This window comes from Bos taurus, unplaced genomic scaffold, assembly GCF_002263795.3.
Source record: "Bos taurus isolate L1 Dominette 01449 registration number 42190680 breed Hereford unplaced genomic scaffold, ARS-UCD2.0 Leftover_ScbfJmS_1856, whole genome shotgun sequence".
Classification (NCBI taxonomy): Eukaryota; Metazoa; Chordata; class Mammalia; order Artiodactyla; family Bovidae; genus Bos; species Bos taurus.
In genome coordinates, this window is record NW_020190953.1 from 36,531 (window position 1) to 56,149 (window position 19,619).

A 19,619-nucleotide genomic window follows, 5' to 3' on the forward strand; every position below is an offset into this window, starting at 1 on the left:
TCTTTCCATTTCTATGGACTATAGGCCTCCAGGCTCCTTGGTCCATGGGATTCTTCAGGCAAGAATAGTGGAGTGGGTTGCCAGGCCCTCCTTCAGGAGATCTACCTGTCCCAGGGATTGAGCCCGCGTCTCTTACCTCTCTTGCATTGGCAGGCAGGTTCTTTACCGCTAGTGCAACCTGGGAAGCCCCAAAGAAGATAATTCTTCTGCTTCATTTTATGAGGCCATTGTTACCCTGATACCAAACCAAACCAAAAAAGACAACACAAGAAAAGAAAACCACAGACCAATATTTTTATGAATATAGACACAAAGATTCTTAGTAAAATACTGCTGCTGCTGCTGCTGCTGCTAAGTCTCTTCAGTCGTGTCCGACACTGTGCGACCCCATAGATGGCAGCCCACTAGGCTCCTCTGTCCCTGGGATTCTCCAGGCAAGAATACTAGAATGGGTTGCCATTTCCTTCTCCAATGCATGAAAGTGAAAGTGAAAGTGAATTCGCATAGCCATGTCCGACTCCTAGCGGCCTCATGGACTGCAGCCTACCAGGCTCCTCCATCCATGGGATTTTCCAGGCAAGAGTACTGGAGTGGGGTGCCATTGCCTTCTCCGAGTAAAATACTAGTAAACCAAATTATATACCATGAGGAAGTAGGATTTATCCCAGGAATGCAACTTTGATTTAATATTAAGACTGAAATAAGTTAATCAGTCATCATCATCATCAGTTCAGTTGCTCAGTCGTGTCCATCTCTTTGTGACCCCATGAACCGCAGCACTCCAGGCCTCCCTATCCATCACCTAGTCCCGGAGTCCACCCAAACCCAAGGCCATTGTGTCGATGATGCCATCCAACCATCTCATCCTCTGTTGTCCCCCTCTCCTCCTGCCCTCAATCTTTCCCAGCATCAGGGTCTTTTGCAATGAGTCAACTCTCTGCATCAGGTGGCCAAAGTATTGGAGTTTCAGCTTCAGCATCAGTCCCTCCAATGAACACCCAGGAATGACCTCCTTTAGGATGGACTGGTGGGATCTCCTTGCAGTCCCAGGGACTCTCAAGAGTCTTCTCCAACACCACAGTTCAAAAGCATCAATTCTTCGACACTCAGCTTTCTTTATAGTCCAGCTCGCACATCCATACATTAATGCACCACATCAACAGAATAAAAGACAAAAACCACATTAGCATCTCAGTACCTACATGAATAGCATTGGACAAAATTCAGGGTCCCTTCAAGACAAACAGACTCAAACTAGAAGTAAAAGGCAACAGTTTCAACCTGATATAAAACATCTCTGAAAAACTCACAGCTATCATCGTACTTAATGATAAAAGGCAGAAGTACTGACTTCCCCTGAAAATCAGGAACAATACAAAGATATCATCTCTTACCACTTCTATTCCACATTGTTCTGGAGCTTCTGGACAGGGTAATTAAGCAAGGGAAAGAAATAAAATGAATTTACATTGGAAAAGATGTAAAACTTTTCAATTTGCAGATGACATAATCTTGTGTATAGAAAATCTTAAAGAATCACACTCTCCCCACAGAAACTATTAGACCCAATACAGGGGCTCAACAGGTTTACAGAATACAAGGTCATATACAAAGAGCAGATATATTTCTATACACAGTCAAGACTTGTACAATAAAAACTACAAAACATTGCTGGGTGAAATTAAAGACAGTCTAGGTAAGTGGAAAGGCATCTCACATTTATGGATTGGAAGACTTACTATTGTGTTAAGATGGCAGTACTCCCCTAATAGAACCCCATCAAAATTCAAACTGTTCTTTCCCCCCAGAAATCAACAAACTGATCCTAGAATTGTAAGAATTGAAAGGGTCCTGGGATAGCCAAAACAGTGTGAAGAAAGAACAAGTACTTACACTTCCCAACTACAAAACCCACTTCAAAGCCAAAATAATCAAGACATTATATGGTGTTATAGCCACACCTTCCACGAAACAAACTCACTCAGAAGAACAATACAGATAGTGGAGTGCAGTTTATTACACCGGCGCACCCAAGGCAGAGTCTCCTCTTGGTGGAGGTCCCAGACCAGTTTTTGCGAAAACCTTGTATACCCTAAAGTGTATGTGCCCAAACCCACTTCCCCAAATTCCCTGAAATTAGTCTGAACAAAGGAAAAGAAAGATATAATCAAACTTAACCCATGATTCATATGCCTTAAGCCTAGGTAGTTAAAAGTGAACAATTATCAATAGGGCTGTGGTCATACCCCAATAAGCATAATAGAATTTATGATTCTCTTCAGTTACACAGATAATTAGGGTATTCTTTTAGGTGATGGAGAGTCTAGGTATGAGCCCTGGGGCTCTTCCACCCAGGGGCTCTGGTTTTCCAGTTGGTATGCCGTTTCCATAGATACTGGGCATATAGCTCAATGTCCACAGTCCAGCCCAAGATGGAGTCCTGCTTTCAAGATGGAGCCGGTTCTGAGGGGGAGGAGCCAAGATGGCGGAGGAGTAGGACGGGGAGAACACTTTCTCCCCCACAAATTCATCAAAAGAGCATTTAAACGTCGAGTAAATTCCACAAAACAACTTCTGAATGCCGGCAGAGGACATCAGGCACCCAGAAAAGCAACCCAACTCTTCGAAAGGAGGTAGGAAAAAATATTAAAAACAAAAAAAAAGAGACAAAAGAGGGAGGGACGGAGTTCCGTCCCGGGAAGGGAATCTTAAAAAGAGAGAAGTTTCCAAACATCAGGAAACCTTCTCACTGCCGAATCTGTGCCGAGCTTTGGAAGCACAGAGGGCAACATAACAGGGAGAAAAAATAAATAAACAATTTAAAACTCGCAGATTGCGAGCCCTACGGTAACTCCCCCAGCGGAGAAGCAGCGCAGACGCCTGCATCCGCCATTAGCAAACCGGGGCTGGGCAGGGAGGCGCGGCGTGGGCTGCATCGCTGAGAGTAAGAATCTGGCCTGAATACCCTGAGCGCTATCTGAGCGAAATAATTTGGGCTAGCAAACCAGACTGTGGGATACCTACCACGCGAAAAGCCAGCCCTAACCTAAGACCGCCAGGCCCGCGCACGGAACAAAGGACTGAACAGACATAGCCGGCTGCAGACCTTCCCCCTCCGGTGACAGGCAGCCAGAGCCGGAAGGGGGCAATCGCAGCCCCAGAGAGACATTATCTATAAAATTGTAAGCAGGCTTCTTTGCTAACTAAAACTTCTTGGGGGTCTGGACGGTCAACATCTGCCTGAGAAGGTGCGCCGGTTTTACATCCAGATAACCGAGTGGCGGGGAGGCGATAAGTCGCAGCATTGGCGCTCGCCTGGGAAAAGCAAATTGGCGCTCGGACCTGGGAAGAGCACAAAACGCAGGCCCAACTGAGTCTGTGCCTCTGAGGACTACCCGAGTGCCTGAACCTGAGCGGCTTGGACCTGGGAGGTGCATGCAGCCCAGGGCCAGCCTCAGATTGTTCCCGGCGGAACAACCTAGAGTCCGAGCAGTGTGGACAGGGAGGCTACACGCGCCGTGAGCGGGGGCAGACCCAGGGTGGCTGAGGCACTGCGAGCCCACGCCAGTGTTATTTGTTTGCAGCATCCCTCCCTCCCTCCGCACAGCGCGACTGAACAAGTAAGCCTAAAAAAAAAAAAAAAAAAAAGTGTCCTCCACCGTGCCCTTTGAGTCAGGGCGGAAACCAGATACTGAAGAGACTAGCAAACAGAAGAAGATATAACAGAGGGAAACGCCTTGGAAGCTACAGGCAATAGATCAAAACCCTGTGGTTACTACGGACTACATAGGAAGGGGCCTATAGATCTTGAGAAATATAAATCTGACCAAGGAACTAGCCAAAAATGAACTGAACCCACAACACCCACAAAAAAAAAAAAACAAAAAAGTCCTAGATATATTTTTATTATTTTTACGATCATTCTTTCTTTTTTTTTTAATAAAAAAAAAAATTTTAAGTCCTCTATTGTTCCTTTAATTTTCACTTTTATAACCTATTACTTTGCAAAAAAAAAAAAAGACCCTATTTTTTTCTTCTTCAGCAAACTTCATATATATATATTTTATAATTTTTTGACCTTGTTTTTTTTGTTTGTTTGTTTTTGTTTTTTTCTTCTTTTCTTTAACATTGTATTTTTGAAATTCCAAACTCTACTCTAGATTTTTAATTTTCGCTTTTTGGTATATGTTATCAATTTTGTACCTATAGTTTTTTTGGTTTTTTTTTTTATATAATTTCTGTGACTTTTTTTTTTTTCTTCTTCTCTGTTTCTTTCTCTTCTTCTTTTATATAACATTGTATATCTGAAATTCCAAACTTTACTCTAGATTTTTAATTTATGCTTTTTGGTATTTGATATCAATTTTGTACCTGTATTTTCTTTATAATTTTTGTGACATTGTTCGTATTTGTTTGTTTGTTTTCTCTCTTTATTTTTCTTCTTCTTCTTTTTTTTTTTTTAACATTGTATTTTTGAAATTCCAAACTCTACTCTAGATTTTTAAATTTTGCTTTCTGGTATTAGTTATCAATTTTGTAGCTGTACTTTCTTTATAATTTTCGCGACCTTGTTTGTTTTTGTTTGTTCGTTTTTTCTCTCTTTCTTTTCCTTCTTCTTTTCTTTAACATCGTATTTTTGAAATTCCAAACTCTACTCTAGATTTTTAATTTTCGCTTTCTGGTATTAGTTATCAATTTTGTACCTGTACTTTCTTTATAATTTTCGCGACCTTGTTTGTTTTTGTTTGTTCGTTCTTTCTCTCTTTCTTTTCCTTCTTCTTTTCTTTAACATCGTATTTTTGAAATTCCAAACTCTACTCTAGATTTTTAATTTTTGCTTTTATGTATTTGTTACCAATTTTGTACCTTTAAGGACCCAATCTTCAGGACCCATTTTTCACTAGGGAGTGAGATTACTGGCTTGACTGCTCTCTCTCCCTTTGGACCCTCCTTTTTCTCCACCAGGTCGCCTGTGTCTCCTCCCTAACCCCTCTCTACTCTACCCAACTCTGTGAATTTCTGTGTGTTCCAGACGGTGGAGAACACTTAGGGAACTGATTACTGGCTGGATCTGTCTCCCTCCTTTTCATTCCCCCCTTTTATCCTTCTGGCCACCTCTGTTACCTTCCTCCTTCTTCTCTTCTCTGTATAACCCCGTGAACATCTCTGAGTGGTCCAGTTGTGGAGTGCACATAAGGAAGTGACTACTGGCTAGCCCACTCTCTCCACTATTGATTCACCTCATCTCATTTGGGTCACCTCTAACTCCCTCCTCCCTCTTCTCTTCGCCATGTAACCCTGTGAACCTCTCTGAGTGACTCTCACTGTAGAGAAACTTATCATCTTTAATGTAGATGTTTTATCAATGGTGCTGTATAGAAGGAGAAGTTTTGAAACTACTGTAAAAATAAGACCGATAATCAGAAGCAGGAGACTTAAGTCCAAACCCTGACTCCAGGGAACTCCTGACTCCAAGGAACATTCATTCACAGGAGCTCATCAAATGCCTCCATACCGACACTGAAACCAAGCACCACACAAGGGCCAATAAGTTCCAGGGCAAGACATACCAAGCAAATTCTCCAGCAACAAAGGAACACAGCCCTGAGCTTCAAGATACAGGCTGCCCAAAGTCACCCCAAAACTATAGACATCTCATAACTCATTACTGGACATTTCATTGCACTCCAGAGAGAAGAAATACAGCTCCACCCACCAGAACACCGACACAAGCTTCCCTAACCAGGAAACCTTGACAAGCCACCTGTACAAACCCACACACAGTGAGGAAACGCCATAATAAAGAGAACTCCACAAACTGCCAGAATACAGAAAGGACACCCCAAACTCAGCAATTTAAACAAGATGAAGAGACAGAGGAATACTCAGCAGATAAAGGAACAGGATAAATGCCCACCAAACCAAACAAAAGAGGAAGAGATAGGGAATCTACCTGATAAAGAATCCCGAATAATGATAGTGAAATTGATCCAAAATCTTGAAACTAAAATGGAATCACAGATAAATAGCCTGGAGACAAGGATTGAGAAGATGCAAGAAAGGTTTAACAAGGACCTAGAAGAAATAAAAAAGAGTCAATATATAATGAATAATGCAATAAGTGAAATTAAAAACACTCTGGAGGCAACAAATAGTAGAATAACAGAGGCAGAAGACAGGATTAGTGAATTAGAAGATAGAATGGTAGAAATAAATGAATCAGAGAGGATAAAAGAAAAACGAATTAAAAGAAATGAGGACAATCTCAGAGACCTCCAGGACAATATTAAACGCTACAACATTCGAATCATAGGGGTTCCAGAAGAAGAAGACAAAAAGAAAGACCATGAGAAAATACTTGAGGAGATAATAGTGGAAAACTTCCCTAAAATGGGGAAGGAAATAATCACCCAAGTCCAAGAAACCCAGAGAGTACCAAACAGGATAAACCCAAGGAGAAACACCCCAAGACACATATTAATCAAATTAACAAAGATCAAACACAAAGAACAAATATTAAAAGCAGCAAGGGAAAAACAACAAATAACACACAAGGGAATTCCCATAAGGATAACAGCTGATCTTTCAATAGAAACTCTTCAAGCCAGGAGGGAATGGCAAGACATACTTAAAATGATGAAAGAAAATAACCTACAGCCCAGATTATTGTACCCAGCAAGGATCTCATTCAAGTATGAAGGAGAAATCAAAAGCTTTTCAGACAAGCAAAAGCTGAGAGAATTCTGCACCACCAAACCAGCTCTCCAACAAATACTAAAGGATATTCTCTAGACAGGAAACACAAAAACAGTGTATAAACTCGAACCCAAAACAATAAAGTAAATGGCAACGGGAACATACTTATCAGTAATTACCTTAAATGTAAACGGGTTGAATGCCCCAACCAAAAGACAAAGACTGGCTGAATGGATACAAAAACAAGACCCCTACATATGTTGTCTACAAGAGACCCACCTCAAAACAGGGGACACATACAGACTGAAAGTGAAGGGCTGGAAAAAGATTTTCCATGCAAATAGGGACCAAAAGAAAGCAGGAGTAGCAATACTCATATCAGATAAAATAGACTTTAAAACAAAGGCTGTGAAAAGAGACAAAGAAGGTCACTACATAATGATCAAAGGATCAATCCAAGAAGAAGATATAACAATTATAAATATATATGCACCCAACACGGGAGCACCACAGTACGTAAGACAAATGCTAACAAGTATGAAAGGAGAAATTAACAATAACACAATAATAGTGGGAGACTTTAATACCCCACTTACACCTATGGATAGATCAACTAAACAGAAAATTAACAAGGAAACACAAACTTTAAATGATACAATAGACCAGTTAGACCTAATTGATATCTATAGGTCATTTCATCCCAAAACAATGAATTTCACCTTTTTCTCAAGCGCACATGGAACCTTCTCCAGGATAGATCACATCCTGGGCCATAAAGCTAGCCTTGGTAAATTCAAAAAGATAGAAATCATTCCAAGCATTTTTTCTGACCACAATGCAGTAAGATTAGATCTCAATTACAGGAGAAAAACTATTAAAAATTCCAACATATGGAGGCTGAACAACACGCTGCTGAATAACCAACAAATCACAGAAGAAATCAAAAAAGAAATCAAAATTTGCATAGAAACGAATGAAAATGAAAACACAACAACCAAAAACCTGTGGGACACGGTAAAAGCAGTCCTAAGGGGAAAGTTCATAGCAATACAGGCACACCTCAAGAAACAAGAAAAAAGTCAAATAAATAACCTAACTCTACACCTAAAGCAACTAGAAAAAGAAGAAACGAAGAACCCCAGGGTTAGTAGAAGGAAAGAAATCTTAAAAATTAGAGCAGAAATAAATGCAAAAGAAACAAAAGAGACCATAGCAAAAATCAACAAAACCAAAAGCTGGATCTTTGAAAGGATAAATAAAATTGACAAACCATTAGCCAGACTCATCAAGAAACAAAGGGAGAAAAATCAAATCAACAAAATTAGAAACGAAAATGGAGAGATCACAACAGACAACACAGAAATACAAAGGATCATAAGAGACTACTATCAACAATTATATGCCAATAAAATGGACAACGTGGAAGAAATGGACAAATTCTTAGAAAAGTACAACTTTCCAAAACTGGACCAGGAAGAAATAGAAAATCTTAACAGACCCATCACAAGCATGGAAATTGAAACTGTAATCAAAAATCTTCCAGCAAACAAAAGCCCCGGTCCAGACGGCTTCACAGCTGAATTCTACCAAAAATTTAGAGAAAAGCTAACACCTATCCTGCTCAAACTCTTCCAGAAAATTGCAGAGGAAGGTAAACTTCCAAACTCATTCTATGAGGCCACCATCACCCTAATACCAAAACCTGACAAAGATCCCACAAAAAAAGAAAACTACAGGCCAATATCACTGATGAACATAGATGCAAAAATCCTTAACAAAATTCTAGCAATCAGAATCCAACAACACATTAAAAAGATCATACACCATGATCAAGTGGGCTTTATCCCAGGGATGCAAGGATTCTTCAATATCCGCAAATCAATCAATGTAATACACCACATTAACAAATTGAAAAATAAAAACCATATGATTATCTCAATAGATGCAGAGAAAGCCTTTGACAAAATTCAACATCCATTTATGATAAAAACTCTCCAGAAAGCAGGAATAGAAGGAACATACCTCAACATAATAAAAGCTATATATGACAAACCCACTGCAAACATTATCCTCAATGGTGAAAAATTGAAAGCATTTCCTCTAAAGTCAGGAACAAGACAAGGGTGCCCACTTTCACCATTACTATTCAACATAGTTTTGGAAGTTTTGGCCACAGCAATCAGAGCAGAAAAAGAAATAAAAGGAATCCAAATTGGAAAAGAAGAAGTAAAACTCTCACTATTTGCAGATGACATGATCCTCTACATAGAAAACCCTAAAGAGTCCACCAGAAAATTACTAGAAATAATCAATGACTACAGTAAAGTTGCAGGATATAAAATCAACACACAGAAATCCCTTGCATTCCTATACACTAATAATGAGAAAACAGAAAGAGAAATTAAGGAAACAATTCCATTCACCATTGCAACAGAAAGAATTAAATACTTAGGAATATATCTACCTAAAGAAACTAAAGACCTATATATAGAAAACTATAAAACACTGGTGAAAGAAATCAAAGAGGACACTAATAGATGGAGAAATATACCATGTTCATGGATTGGAAGAATCAATATAGTGAAAATGAGTATACTACCCAAAGCAATTTATAGATTCAACGCAATCCCTATCAAGCTACCAACAGTATTCTTCACAGAGCTAGAACAAATAATTTCACAATTTGTATGGAAATACAAAAAACCTCGAATAGCCAAAGCGATCTTGAGAAAGAAGAATGGAACTGGAGGAATCAACCTACCTGACTTCAGGCTCTACTACAAAGCCACAGTTATCAAGACAGTATGGTACTGGCACAAAGACAGAAATATTGATCAATGGAATAAAATAGAAAGCCCAGAGATAAATCCACGCACATATGGACACCTTATCTTCGACAAAGGAGGCAAGAATATACAATGGATTAAAGACAATCTCTTTAACAAGTGGTGCTGGGAAATCTGGTCAACCACTTGTAAAAGAATGAAACTGGACCACTTTCTAACACCATACACAAAAATAAACTCAAAATGGATTAAAGATCTAAACGTAAGACCAGAAACTATAAAACTCCTAGAGGAGAACATAGGCAAAACACTCTCCGACATACATCACAGCAGGATCCTCTATGACCCACCTCCCAGAATATTGGAAATAAAAGCAAAAATAAACAAATGGGACCTAATTAACCTTAAAAGCTTCTGCACATCAAAGGAAACTATTAGCAAGGTGAAAAGACAGCCTTCAGAATGGGAGAAAATAATAGCAAATGAAGCAACCGACAAACAACTAATCTCAAAAATATACAAGCAACTCCTACAGCTCAACTCCAGAAAAATAAACGACCCAATCAAAAAATGGGCCAAAGAACTAAATAGACATTTCTCCAAAAAAGACATACAGAGGGCTAACAAACACATGAAAAGATGCTCAACATCACTCATTATCAGAGAAATGCAAATCAAAACCACTATGAGGTACCATTTCACACCAGTCAGAATGGCTGCGATCCAAAAGTCTACAAATAATAAATGCTGGAGAGGGTGTGGAGAAAAGGGAACCCTCTTACACTGTTGGTGGGAATGCAAACTAGTACAGCCACTATGGAGAACAGTGTGGAGATTCCTTAAAAAACTGGAAATAGAACTGCCTTATGATCCAGCAATCCCACTGCTGGGCATACACACTGAGGAAACCAGAAGGGAAAGAGACACGTGTACCCCAATGTTCATCGCAGCACTGTTTATAATAGCCAAGACATGGAAGCAACCTAGATGTCCATCAGCAGATGAATGGATAAGAAAGCTGTGGTACATATACACAATGGAGTATTACTCAGCCATTAAAAAGAATACATTTGAATCAGTTCTAATGAGGTGGATGAAACTGGAGCCTATTATACAGAGTGAAGTAAGCCAGAAGGAAAAACATAAATACAGTATACTAAGGCATATATATGGAATTTAGAAAGATGGTAACAATAACCTGGTGTACGAGACAGCAAAAGAGACACTGATGTATAGAACAGTCTTATGGACTCTGTGGGAGAGGGAGAGGGTGGGAAGATTTGGGAGAATGGCAATGAAACATGTAAAATATCATGTAGGAAACGAGTTGCCAGTCCAGGTTCGATGCATGATGCTGGATGCTTGGGGCTGGTGCACTGGGACGGCCCAGAGGGATGGTATGGGGAGGGAGGAGGGCGGAGGGTTCGGGATGGGGAACACATGTATACCTGTGGCGGATTCATTTTGATATTTGGCAAAACTAATACAATTATGTAAAGTTTAAAAATAAAATAAAACTGGAAGAATAAAAAAAAATAAATAAAATAAATTACTGCAAAAAAAAAAAAAAAAAAAGATGGAGCCGGTTCTATCTGTTTCCTCCTTCAATGGTAGTGACATAAGGATTGTATATAGACAGATACCAGAATAGAATGGAGATGTAAGAAACAAAACCATATCTCTGTGGTTAATTGATTATTGTGAGGGGTGCAGAGGCCATTCAATGGCAAAGAATAATGTTTCAACAAATGGTCTTGGGATAACTGGATGTTCACAAGCAAAAGAATCAGTTTAGACTTATACCTCACACTGTGTATAACTAACTAAAAATTGATCAAAAACCTAAATATAAGAGCTAAAACTATAAAGCACTCAGAGGAAAACAGAGATGTAAATGTTAATGTTGGATTAGGCAATGATTTCCTAGATATGCTACAAAAGCACAAGCACCAAAAGAAACAAAAACAGGCAATTTGGAATCATCAAAATGAAAACTTTTATCTTTCAAAGGACACTATCAAGAAAGTGAAACATCCTGGGCACCTACTGGATACTGGCAAGGAGCCTTGAATCCCAGGCAGACCAGAAGAACACCCAAACAACCCTGTATGGTGTGGGGAAGGGGGAAACGAGGGGGAAGGAGATGTGCAGGCTAGGTGGGATCAGTGCTCCTGAGGTGCAGCTAGGGGAGGACAAGTTCCCACACCTGGAGAGGCACTTTTACCTCGAGGGGATCTGTGGGGATGGGGAAGGACCTTTGGGGTTATGGAGGAATGCACCTGGTGTTTCTGCCCCCACTCCCCACATTCAACCTCCAGGAACCTGCTGAGGCCTGAGGCTTACTCCTCTGTACTCTGAAACTGGAGGCACTCTGGGGCCCCCTCCAGGCCACACTCAGCATAGGCCACACCCCTGCCTAAGCCCACCCTGCCTGAGCTCCACCACACCTAAGCCCTGCCTTTACAGCAAAGGTTTCTTCTACCTTTTTAAAAATTTCCCTATTTTGCTAGTGTAGCTGTGTCTTACCTTCCAGTGATTGTTTCATTTATATGTTTAATTTTTCTAATTTACCTGTTAGTTTTCTTATTTATTTTATTTTTTATTATTTGTCACTGTCTTCCACATTTCTTTTCTTTTCCTTTATTTTTTGGTTTGCCATACAGCTTGCAGGATCTTGATTCATGAGCTTGAGCTCCTGTGGTGGGAGGACCAAGTCCAAACTGCTGGATTAATTGAGACACTCAGACCTCACGGAATACTATTTGGAGTGAGGTCTCCTGGAGGGCCACATCTCAACACCTGGTCCTGGCCCTACTTAACTGCCTGCAAACTCCAGTGCTAAAATTCTCAGGCCAATCAATCCTGGAGGGCCACATCTAAACACCTGGTCCTGGCCCTACTTAACTGCCTGCAAACTCCAGTGCTAAAATTCTCAGGCCAATCAATCAGTGAGAGAAGAACACAGTTCCGCCTAACAAAAACAATGATATGACAAAAAATATGTTACAGACAAAAGAGCAAGGTAAAAAAACCTAAAAGACCACATAAATGAAGAGGAAATAGGGAAACTACCTGGAAAACAATTTAGAGTAAGGATATTAAAGATGATCCAAAATCTTGAAAATACAATGGAGGCATGGATTTAAAAAAATACAAGAAATGTTTGACAAAGATTTAGAAGAAATAAGGCACAAAGTTGAAAACACAATACCTGAAATGAAAAATACACTAGAAGAAATCAATATGAGACTCACTGAGCAGGAGAACAAACAAGTGACTTGGAAGACAGAATGGTGGAAATAACTGCTGAAGAGCCGAATAAAGAAAAAGGAATGAAAAAACATAATATCTATTTCTGTCATGACTGTCTTTCTGAGACACATTCTCCACTAAGGGTAACCTGGGACTACCTATCACCACAGGTTGTGGATGCATAAGAAAGACTGCACTGGAAGGAAAAAAATATAGCCTTCAAGCCCCTTTCTCATCCTCCAGAGACCCTGCGGTTCCAGGACTCTACTTCAATGGCAGGAAAACCCCAACCTGCATCGCGCAGGCCCAACTCAGTGAGCATGCGCAGTGTGTGCGTGCGCATCCGTTGCTGCGCATGCGCTTTGGTGCCCATACGCCGTGCTGAGCGATCTGTGAGGAGCTTTGGGCCTGAGACGGGTCTCTTTATTCAGTCCCGGTTCTTTCTCACTACTTGAGACTCACCAGGTAGGTTCACAGGTCTGTCAAGTCTGGAGTTTAAGTGTATGTGCGTGTGAGGGGGAGCCAGCAAGTTTCGCGCGGGTCGGGCAGTGCGATCTAGGGCCGTTGAGGAGGAAGGCCCTCAAGGTAGTCATCTTTCTCCTCACAAATGTCGCGACGCCATAGTTCTCGCCTTGATGGCGGGAGAGGAAGGGCAGTGGGCAGAGGAGGGCAGGGGGTAGGATGATGGTGGGGGGAGACTTGGGGGTGCTATTTGAGATATTTGGTTCATTGAGGCCCTGAAACTGACGACAGAGCACAGAATCTGGGGCCGGCAGTGGGACCTGGGCAGGGGTTGGGGTGGGCGATTAAGGAAAGGCCTAGAAAGGGGACCGCAGTGGGGTTGTGACTGTATCGCGGGTTTTGTGGTAAGGTGCCAAGAGAGAAGTGGACCGGTTGCTCTGTATGCAGCATCACTTCAGCCCCAGACACTGAGAAAATCGCCATAGTCAGGCTGTAAAGACTGAGCCTTTCTTCGTGTTCCAACTGAATTCCAAGGGAGTTGGGGAAAATAGGTCTGGTGAATAGGAGTGTGACATGAGCAATAGTCCTGAGCTTTTGAATTCCTAGCAGTATTTCACTAAAGACCTTCATGTTGGAGAATTCTGTTGTGAAATCAAACGTCCTCACAAAAATTCAACCTTCTTGTGTACTTTAAGGTGATTTCTCTGCCAGCTTCGCAAAGACACAAATGGCTTTGCAAAAGACTGTATTTGGTGTAATTGAAATGCACGTACACTCATACTTAACCAGAGTTTTCTTTTGAAAGTATGTTCACATTAAAAAAAAATAAGTCAACATAAGGTCATAAAAGTGATCAAATATAGCTGTACTCTTAAATACATTTTCTAAATCACAATATTCTGCTTTCAGGGAGAAATATGAGTGGGCAAGTGGCATCAACATTGGGACCTACAAAGCAAGATTGCTCCCAGGTGGATGAACCTGTGGTTGTGAGTAACCTTACCATTTGGTGTTTTCTATTAGCACAAGTTTATTTTTGAGAAACTGTCAAGTAGTACAGATGAGGTGATAAAGATCTTCCATGCTGATAAAGGCTGACACTTTGTCTTAGGAAGGAACATTGATCCAGATATATTATAGTCCGGCGTTGCCTGGATGATTATACTGTTAAATTCCCTGGAAATGTGCCCAATGACTCCCTCCTCCTGCTCGTTAACAACAGGCTGCATAGTTCCATCCCAACATAGATTTAAATAACTTCCAAAGTCTTCCTGGGTAACTCTTATGGGAGCTAACTCTTCTCTGTGGAAAGAGTAACTTTATTAAAAGTAAGTACATAGAATTGTGTTGGGAAAATGTTGTTAGGTTTACTTATAATCAGATATATCTATGTATTATGTATATTTATGCTATTAGATGTATTAACAACAAAAGTTTTTCTTTGCATGCACTCTCTACTAGGACCAGCAGCCCAGTGTTGAGCAACCTCAACAAGCGGAACCGCCAGCTGAGATTCAGGATATCACACCTGGGAAGGAGGAAGTACATGGAGAGGATCCAGTGAATCGTGATGAAGAAGAGGAGAAGGATCCCTTTGAAGGTAAGTGTATCTGTGTGTCATGCCTTAAGACATAACCAGTAAGAAGAGGAAAGGAAACATTAGAAAAGGACTTCAGACAGTTCCTAAAAAACTGAGGAGAGTATAGTTTGCAGGTCAGTGTGGTCGCTCAAATTTTCCCTTGTTTTCAAGACGAAGAGAAGGGGGCAACTAAGTTGTCTGAGGACAACCCTGGAAAAGGAAAATGGTAATAACATTCGGAAAATTCTGCTTTCCTTTTTCTCCAGCAAAACATTCCCGGAAGAATGCTCCTGAGGTTCTTATTCATCACATTTTTAGCATACTAACCTCAGGCTTTTAATTCATAACACCGAGGGAATGAATATCATCATTCCCTTGTTTATATCGTATGCTTTACAGCTGAATTGATGCATTTTTTTTTAAAGATTCTGGCCTGGAAGCTGCTCTCCAGCAATTGGCTCTGGCAAAGACTGGGGGTGAAGGTGGAGATGGTCCCGATGTCAGGGAGGAGTTTGCATCAAATATAGAGCCTGTTGAAATGCCAGAAGCAGGTATGTCATCCATTCAGAAAGTAATTTATGTGGTTTCTGTTTTTCAGAATATCTTTACTAATATAGAGGGAACATTACTATTATTTTAATAACAGAGTTCACATATTCTTTGAAAGATAGTTCAGACCCCAGATGCCTGAATGCCTGACTTACAGACTTTCAAATAAAGAAACAGACAGGATCAAAGCCATATCGAATTGAAAATAGGAAACCGTTTTCTTCTCTTGAGTATAAGTACTTTAAGCAACAGCTAATAATTTTCAGGTTCTTTTATAATTTCTGCTTGTAGCAAATATGGAATGCATTTGTAATAAATATCAGTTTATATGAAATATGCTTAGGCATCCAAGTAGGTTCTAGTACCAGCTTTAGCATAATGTGTGTGATTCTGTGAAATCCCTTAACTTCTAAACTCAACTTTACTCATGTAAGTTGTGAATTCAGAACAGATACACGCAGATGCTGATCTTTCAATGCTGATTTTTGCATTCTCTGATTCTCTTTGATGGAATGCATACAAGAATACTCTGTTTTGTAGGATGTATTTATCATAAAATGTCATTTTGAGTCAAATTATAACAGGGGAATTGAGATTTCATTTTCTGACGGGGGACACATGTACACCTGTGGCTGATTCATGTCAATGTATGGCAAAACCCACCAGAATATTGTAATTAGTCTCCAATTAAAATCAATTAATTAATTTTTTATAAAAGAAAATGAGCCAACATTCTGCTTGATGTATGTTAAATTCTCTCAAATTCTGAATTCTCTAGCTCTTTAAAAAATAGTTGCATTTTAAATCCTTTCCCCAGGGAAGCATGAAATGACTGAATAATAAAATGGCCAAAGATAGTCTAGTTTCCTGTTTCTGTGGCTGATCAAGTTGAGAGAGTGCATTTAGTCAGTGATATTCAAGGCAGGTGTGAGTAAGATACATATGCTAAGCACACTACCTGCCCCCACGTTTGGTCTTTTTTTTGGGGGGGGGCGAGGAGGTTGCTTATTTTAATTGGAGGATGATTACTTTACAATACTATGAAGGTTTTGCCACATACCCCACTCTCGCTCTTAAAGAACTAATAAAAATCTGAGCCTCATGATATAATCATCTCTAACCGTATCAAGTATGTTATTTTTCCTCTTTGATACATGAGTTTAAAAAGTTTTGAAGGCCAAAAATTGTAACTAGTTCTTCCTGCGTAATCAACCTAGTATCTTTCACATACCTGTTTTCCAACTTGCTGACAATAAATTGCATGGTTCTGATTTTAAAGGAGGAACTTCATAGTTAGGGAAGAATTTACTGTGTATTAGCCTTCTAAATATTTTCACCTTACATTTTTTTTTCCATTCCATTTGAACAATTAGATGAAAATACAACTTTCAGATGACTTACAAGTAACTACAGAACATGATTAAAATGTTCTCATAGAAAAATCTTAGCCCTAAACATGTGTGGTATTTAAAAAGAAAAATACATAAATTACAAGGTACATAAATATAAAATTCTACATCCAACATAAAAGGTAAGAAAAAGAGCAACAGAATAAACCTAAGGGAAAAAGAAAAAGATATTTATTAAAAGACAGGTATGAAGTGTTAGGAAGAGGAAAATAAACTCAACTAATAAATAAAGACAATGTGGTAGTTTACATAAATTTTAATATATATACATACACACACATTTTTTAATATTCTTTTCCATTGTGATTTATCACAGGAGACTGGACATTAGTTCCCTGTGCTGTATAGTAGGACCTTGTTGTTTATCCATTCTGAATGAAATGGTTTGTATCTGCCAACGCCAAACTGCCAGTCCATTCCTCTAGGTTACATCATTGTGAAGCAAATGGACAAAGCCCAAGTACACATAATTAGAAATATGAACAAGACACTAACAGTATATTACAGAATTAAAACAGGGTATAATCTGGAACTCAAATATTTTCAGAATATTGATGAAATGGCTAGTAGGGTAGAAAAACATATTATTTAACATACCCCACAGTAACTAAATAACTAAACATCACAAATACCGTGGATGAACTTTTGAAATTGGTCAGTTTTCTCTCAAAAGCCATTATCACTTAGAAACAAAAAAATCTGCTTTTCCAGATTTTCTTTCTCTCTTCCTACTTGCTTTTCTCTCTCACTCATACTCCCTCTTGCTCTCCCTTTTCTTCTCTCCTTTTTTTCTTTCTTTCTTTTTTTTTTTTGGTGTGGCTGTGAGAAACAATCCTATTTCTGCTTCACATTTTGATGTCCCCATGTCGCCAGTGATAGTAATGACTTAAAATTAGTGTCACATATAATTTATTATACCAACTGGAATGCTTCCCAGGGTGAAAAGAAACATTTAGAATTACATGAGGGCCCCAAGTAAAAAAGGGGACAAATGTTCAACCGACTTAAAACCACCATATCAGGGATAAATTAGAACAAATGAAAATTTCTACAGTTTTCGACAGTAGAGAAGAAACAAATGTAATACTGGCCATTTTATTTACTTCACTTAAGCAGTAACAGAGATAACAACTGTTTAGCTATCCTATATTTGGAATATTATTTCAAACCAACGCATTTAAATGATACTTTTTTGGGATTTTTTGTTCCAGTTTTTGTGTATTTTGTTCTCCTTAGGGTGCTTTTTGTTGTTAGATATTTTACTGAATGTGTACACAGTTTTGCCTTCTACTGAAAACTACCTTCTGATAGATTCCATTGATTTCATTTGTTCTGAACTCAGTGTCCTTCTTCTCTTGTATAACTAGGAAGAGTAGTGTGTTTTTAAAAATACTGGTAATGTGCCTGGAAAGTCTATAAAATCTCTATAGAGGATTAACTGAAGGTAAGCCAAAGGGTCGCCCTTAGTGTTCCTGTTTTAGTCCATTTTATAAAACTACAACTGCAGTGAACTTTGTATACCTCTCCTGTCATCGAAATAAAGTTCTGCTAAGTAACTTTTTTAATGTTTATATTATAGGTGAAGGGCAGCCATTTGCTTGAAAGAAGATAAACTGAAACCATCTATGCTGTTCATATATTGCGTATTTGACTATTAAAGTTTGGTCAATAAAGTTTCATTTTCTACTTGCACATTTTTTGTTAAATTTATCCCCGGGTATTTAATGTTATTGAAAATTCATGGTTTGTGATTTTTATTGTCTAGTTGAGGATGTATGTAGAGACAGAATGTCTATATATAGATTTTCTGTCCAACAATTCCTCTAAATATGCATATTAATTCCACAAATTTAGATCTACATTATTTTTACTTTTCAAAATATACTATTATATTTGAATATCAACAGTTTCTACTGGCTTAAACCTTAAACCTGTCCTCATTTTGCAGCATTGAACAAACCTGGCCAGAATAGTCTTGACTAAAGCAGGTGATAATCGGCATTTTTCCCAATAGGAAATGAAAAATCTTCTCCATTTCAACCTGTTTACATTGCTTTTTTTAGATATACTTTATCAGAGTAAGTTCCATTCTATTCCTAGTTTGCTATCTTGAATACCGATTAATTTTCATCAAACACTTATACTGCATCAATTGTGATGATCATAGAATTGTTTTCCCTCCATTTTTCTATTAATGTGGTGAATTGCATTGGCAACCTTATATATGTAAACCACCCTTGCACTTCTAGGGTTAAAAAAATTGGGTCATAACATTCTTTAGGTGTAATCTACATGTTCATGCATATACATACATATATATACCCACACATAAAAAATTCATAAAAGCCTTTGGTCTTCTCTTGAATAAATGTGTTTACAAAATGTGCCACCCAAATCTCATACTGTGTCCCTGATGAAATCATTGACAGAGAAACACGTTTTAAAACTTAATATGTAGAGAAATGGAATGCCAAAGCCATTGTTAAAGGTTGTAGGGAGACAGGAAAACAACTGCTGTCAAATTGCATGGCAAATGGCACAGCATATCTTTCACACATTTCTGACTTGCCTTCCAAGGGTTTTTGGGTGCAGGGAGAGAACAGCCACAAACATCTTTTCTTCTCCATGACGTCCTCCATTGGCTTGATAGTCAGCAGATCTCAGAAGCCCTCCAGTTGTCTGAGTGTGTGTGTGTGCATGTGTGAATCACTTAGTCGTGTCCAACTCTTTGTGACCCCACGAACTGTAGCCCACCAGGCTTCTCTGTCCATGGAATTCTCCAGGCAAGAATACTGGAGTGGATTGCCATTCCCTTCTCCAGAGGATCTTCCCAGGCCAGGGATCGAAACCTGGTCTCCTGCAGATTCTTTACCGTTTGAGCTACAG

General features: G+C 39.2%; 1 protein-coding gene across 4 annotated transcripts; it reads left to right on the forward strand.

Moving 5' to 3' along the window:
- Positions 1 to 2,481: 2,481 nt before the first annotated feature.
- On the forward strand, positions 2,482 to 18,425 carry LOC781112 (P antigen family, member 3 (prostate associated)-like). 4 transcript variants are annotated; one of them, XM_059884431.1, is made up of 5 exons: positions 2,482 to 2,633; positions 14,106 to 14,167; positions 14,658 to 14,796; positions 15,201 to 15,326; positions 18,313 to 18,425. In XM_059884431.1, exons 1-5 carry the CDS (start codon positions 2,579 to 2,581, stop codon positions 18,333 to 18,335), a joined length of 405 nt encoding a protein of 134 aa, XP_059740414.1. In that variant the 5' UTR covers positions 2,482 to 2,578; the 3' UTR covers positions 18,336 to 18,425. The 4 variants fall into 4 exon arrangements, with proteins under 4 accessions (XP_059740414.1, XP_059740413.1, XP_010820164.1 ...); XM_059884430.1 differs by having other exon boundaries at positions 2,489 to 2,633; positions 14,106 to 14,185; XM_010821862.4 differs by lacking the exon at positions 2,482 to 2,633 and adding an exon at positions 13,082 to 13,199.
- Positions 18,426 to 19,619: the final 1,194 nt, after the last annotated feature.

Excerpts from the sequence above, each read along its gene's own strand:
- LOC781112 (XM_059884430.1), top strand. The coding sequence starts at position 2,579 with ATGCCGGCAGAGGACATCAGGCACCCAGAAAAGCAACCCAACTCTTCG. Across the intron at positions 2,634-14,105 it reads ACCCAACTCTTCGAAAGGAG|GGAGAAATATGAGTGGGCAA; the intron begins GTAGGAAAAAAT and ends TTCTGCTTTCAG. Across the intron at positions 15,327-18,312 it reads TGTTGAAATGCCAGAAGCAG|GTGAAGGGCAGCCATTTGCT; the intron begins GTATGTCATCCA and ends TTTATATTATAG.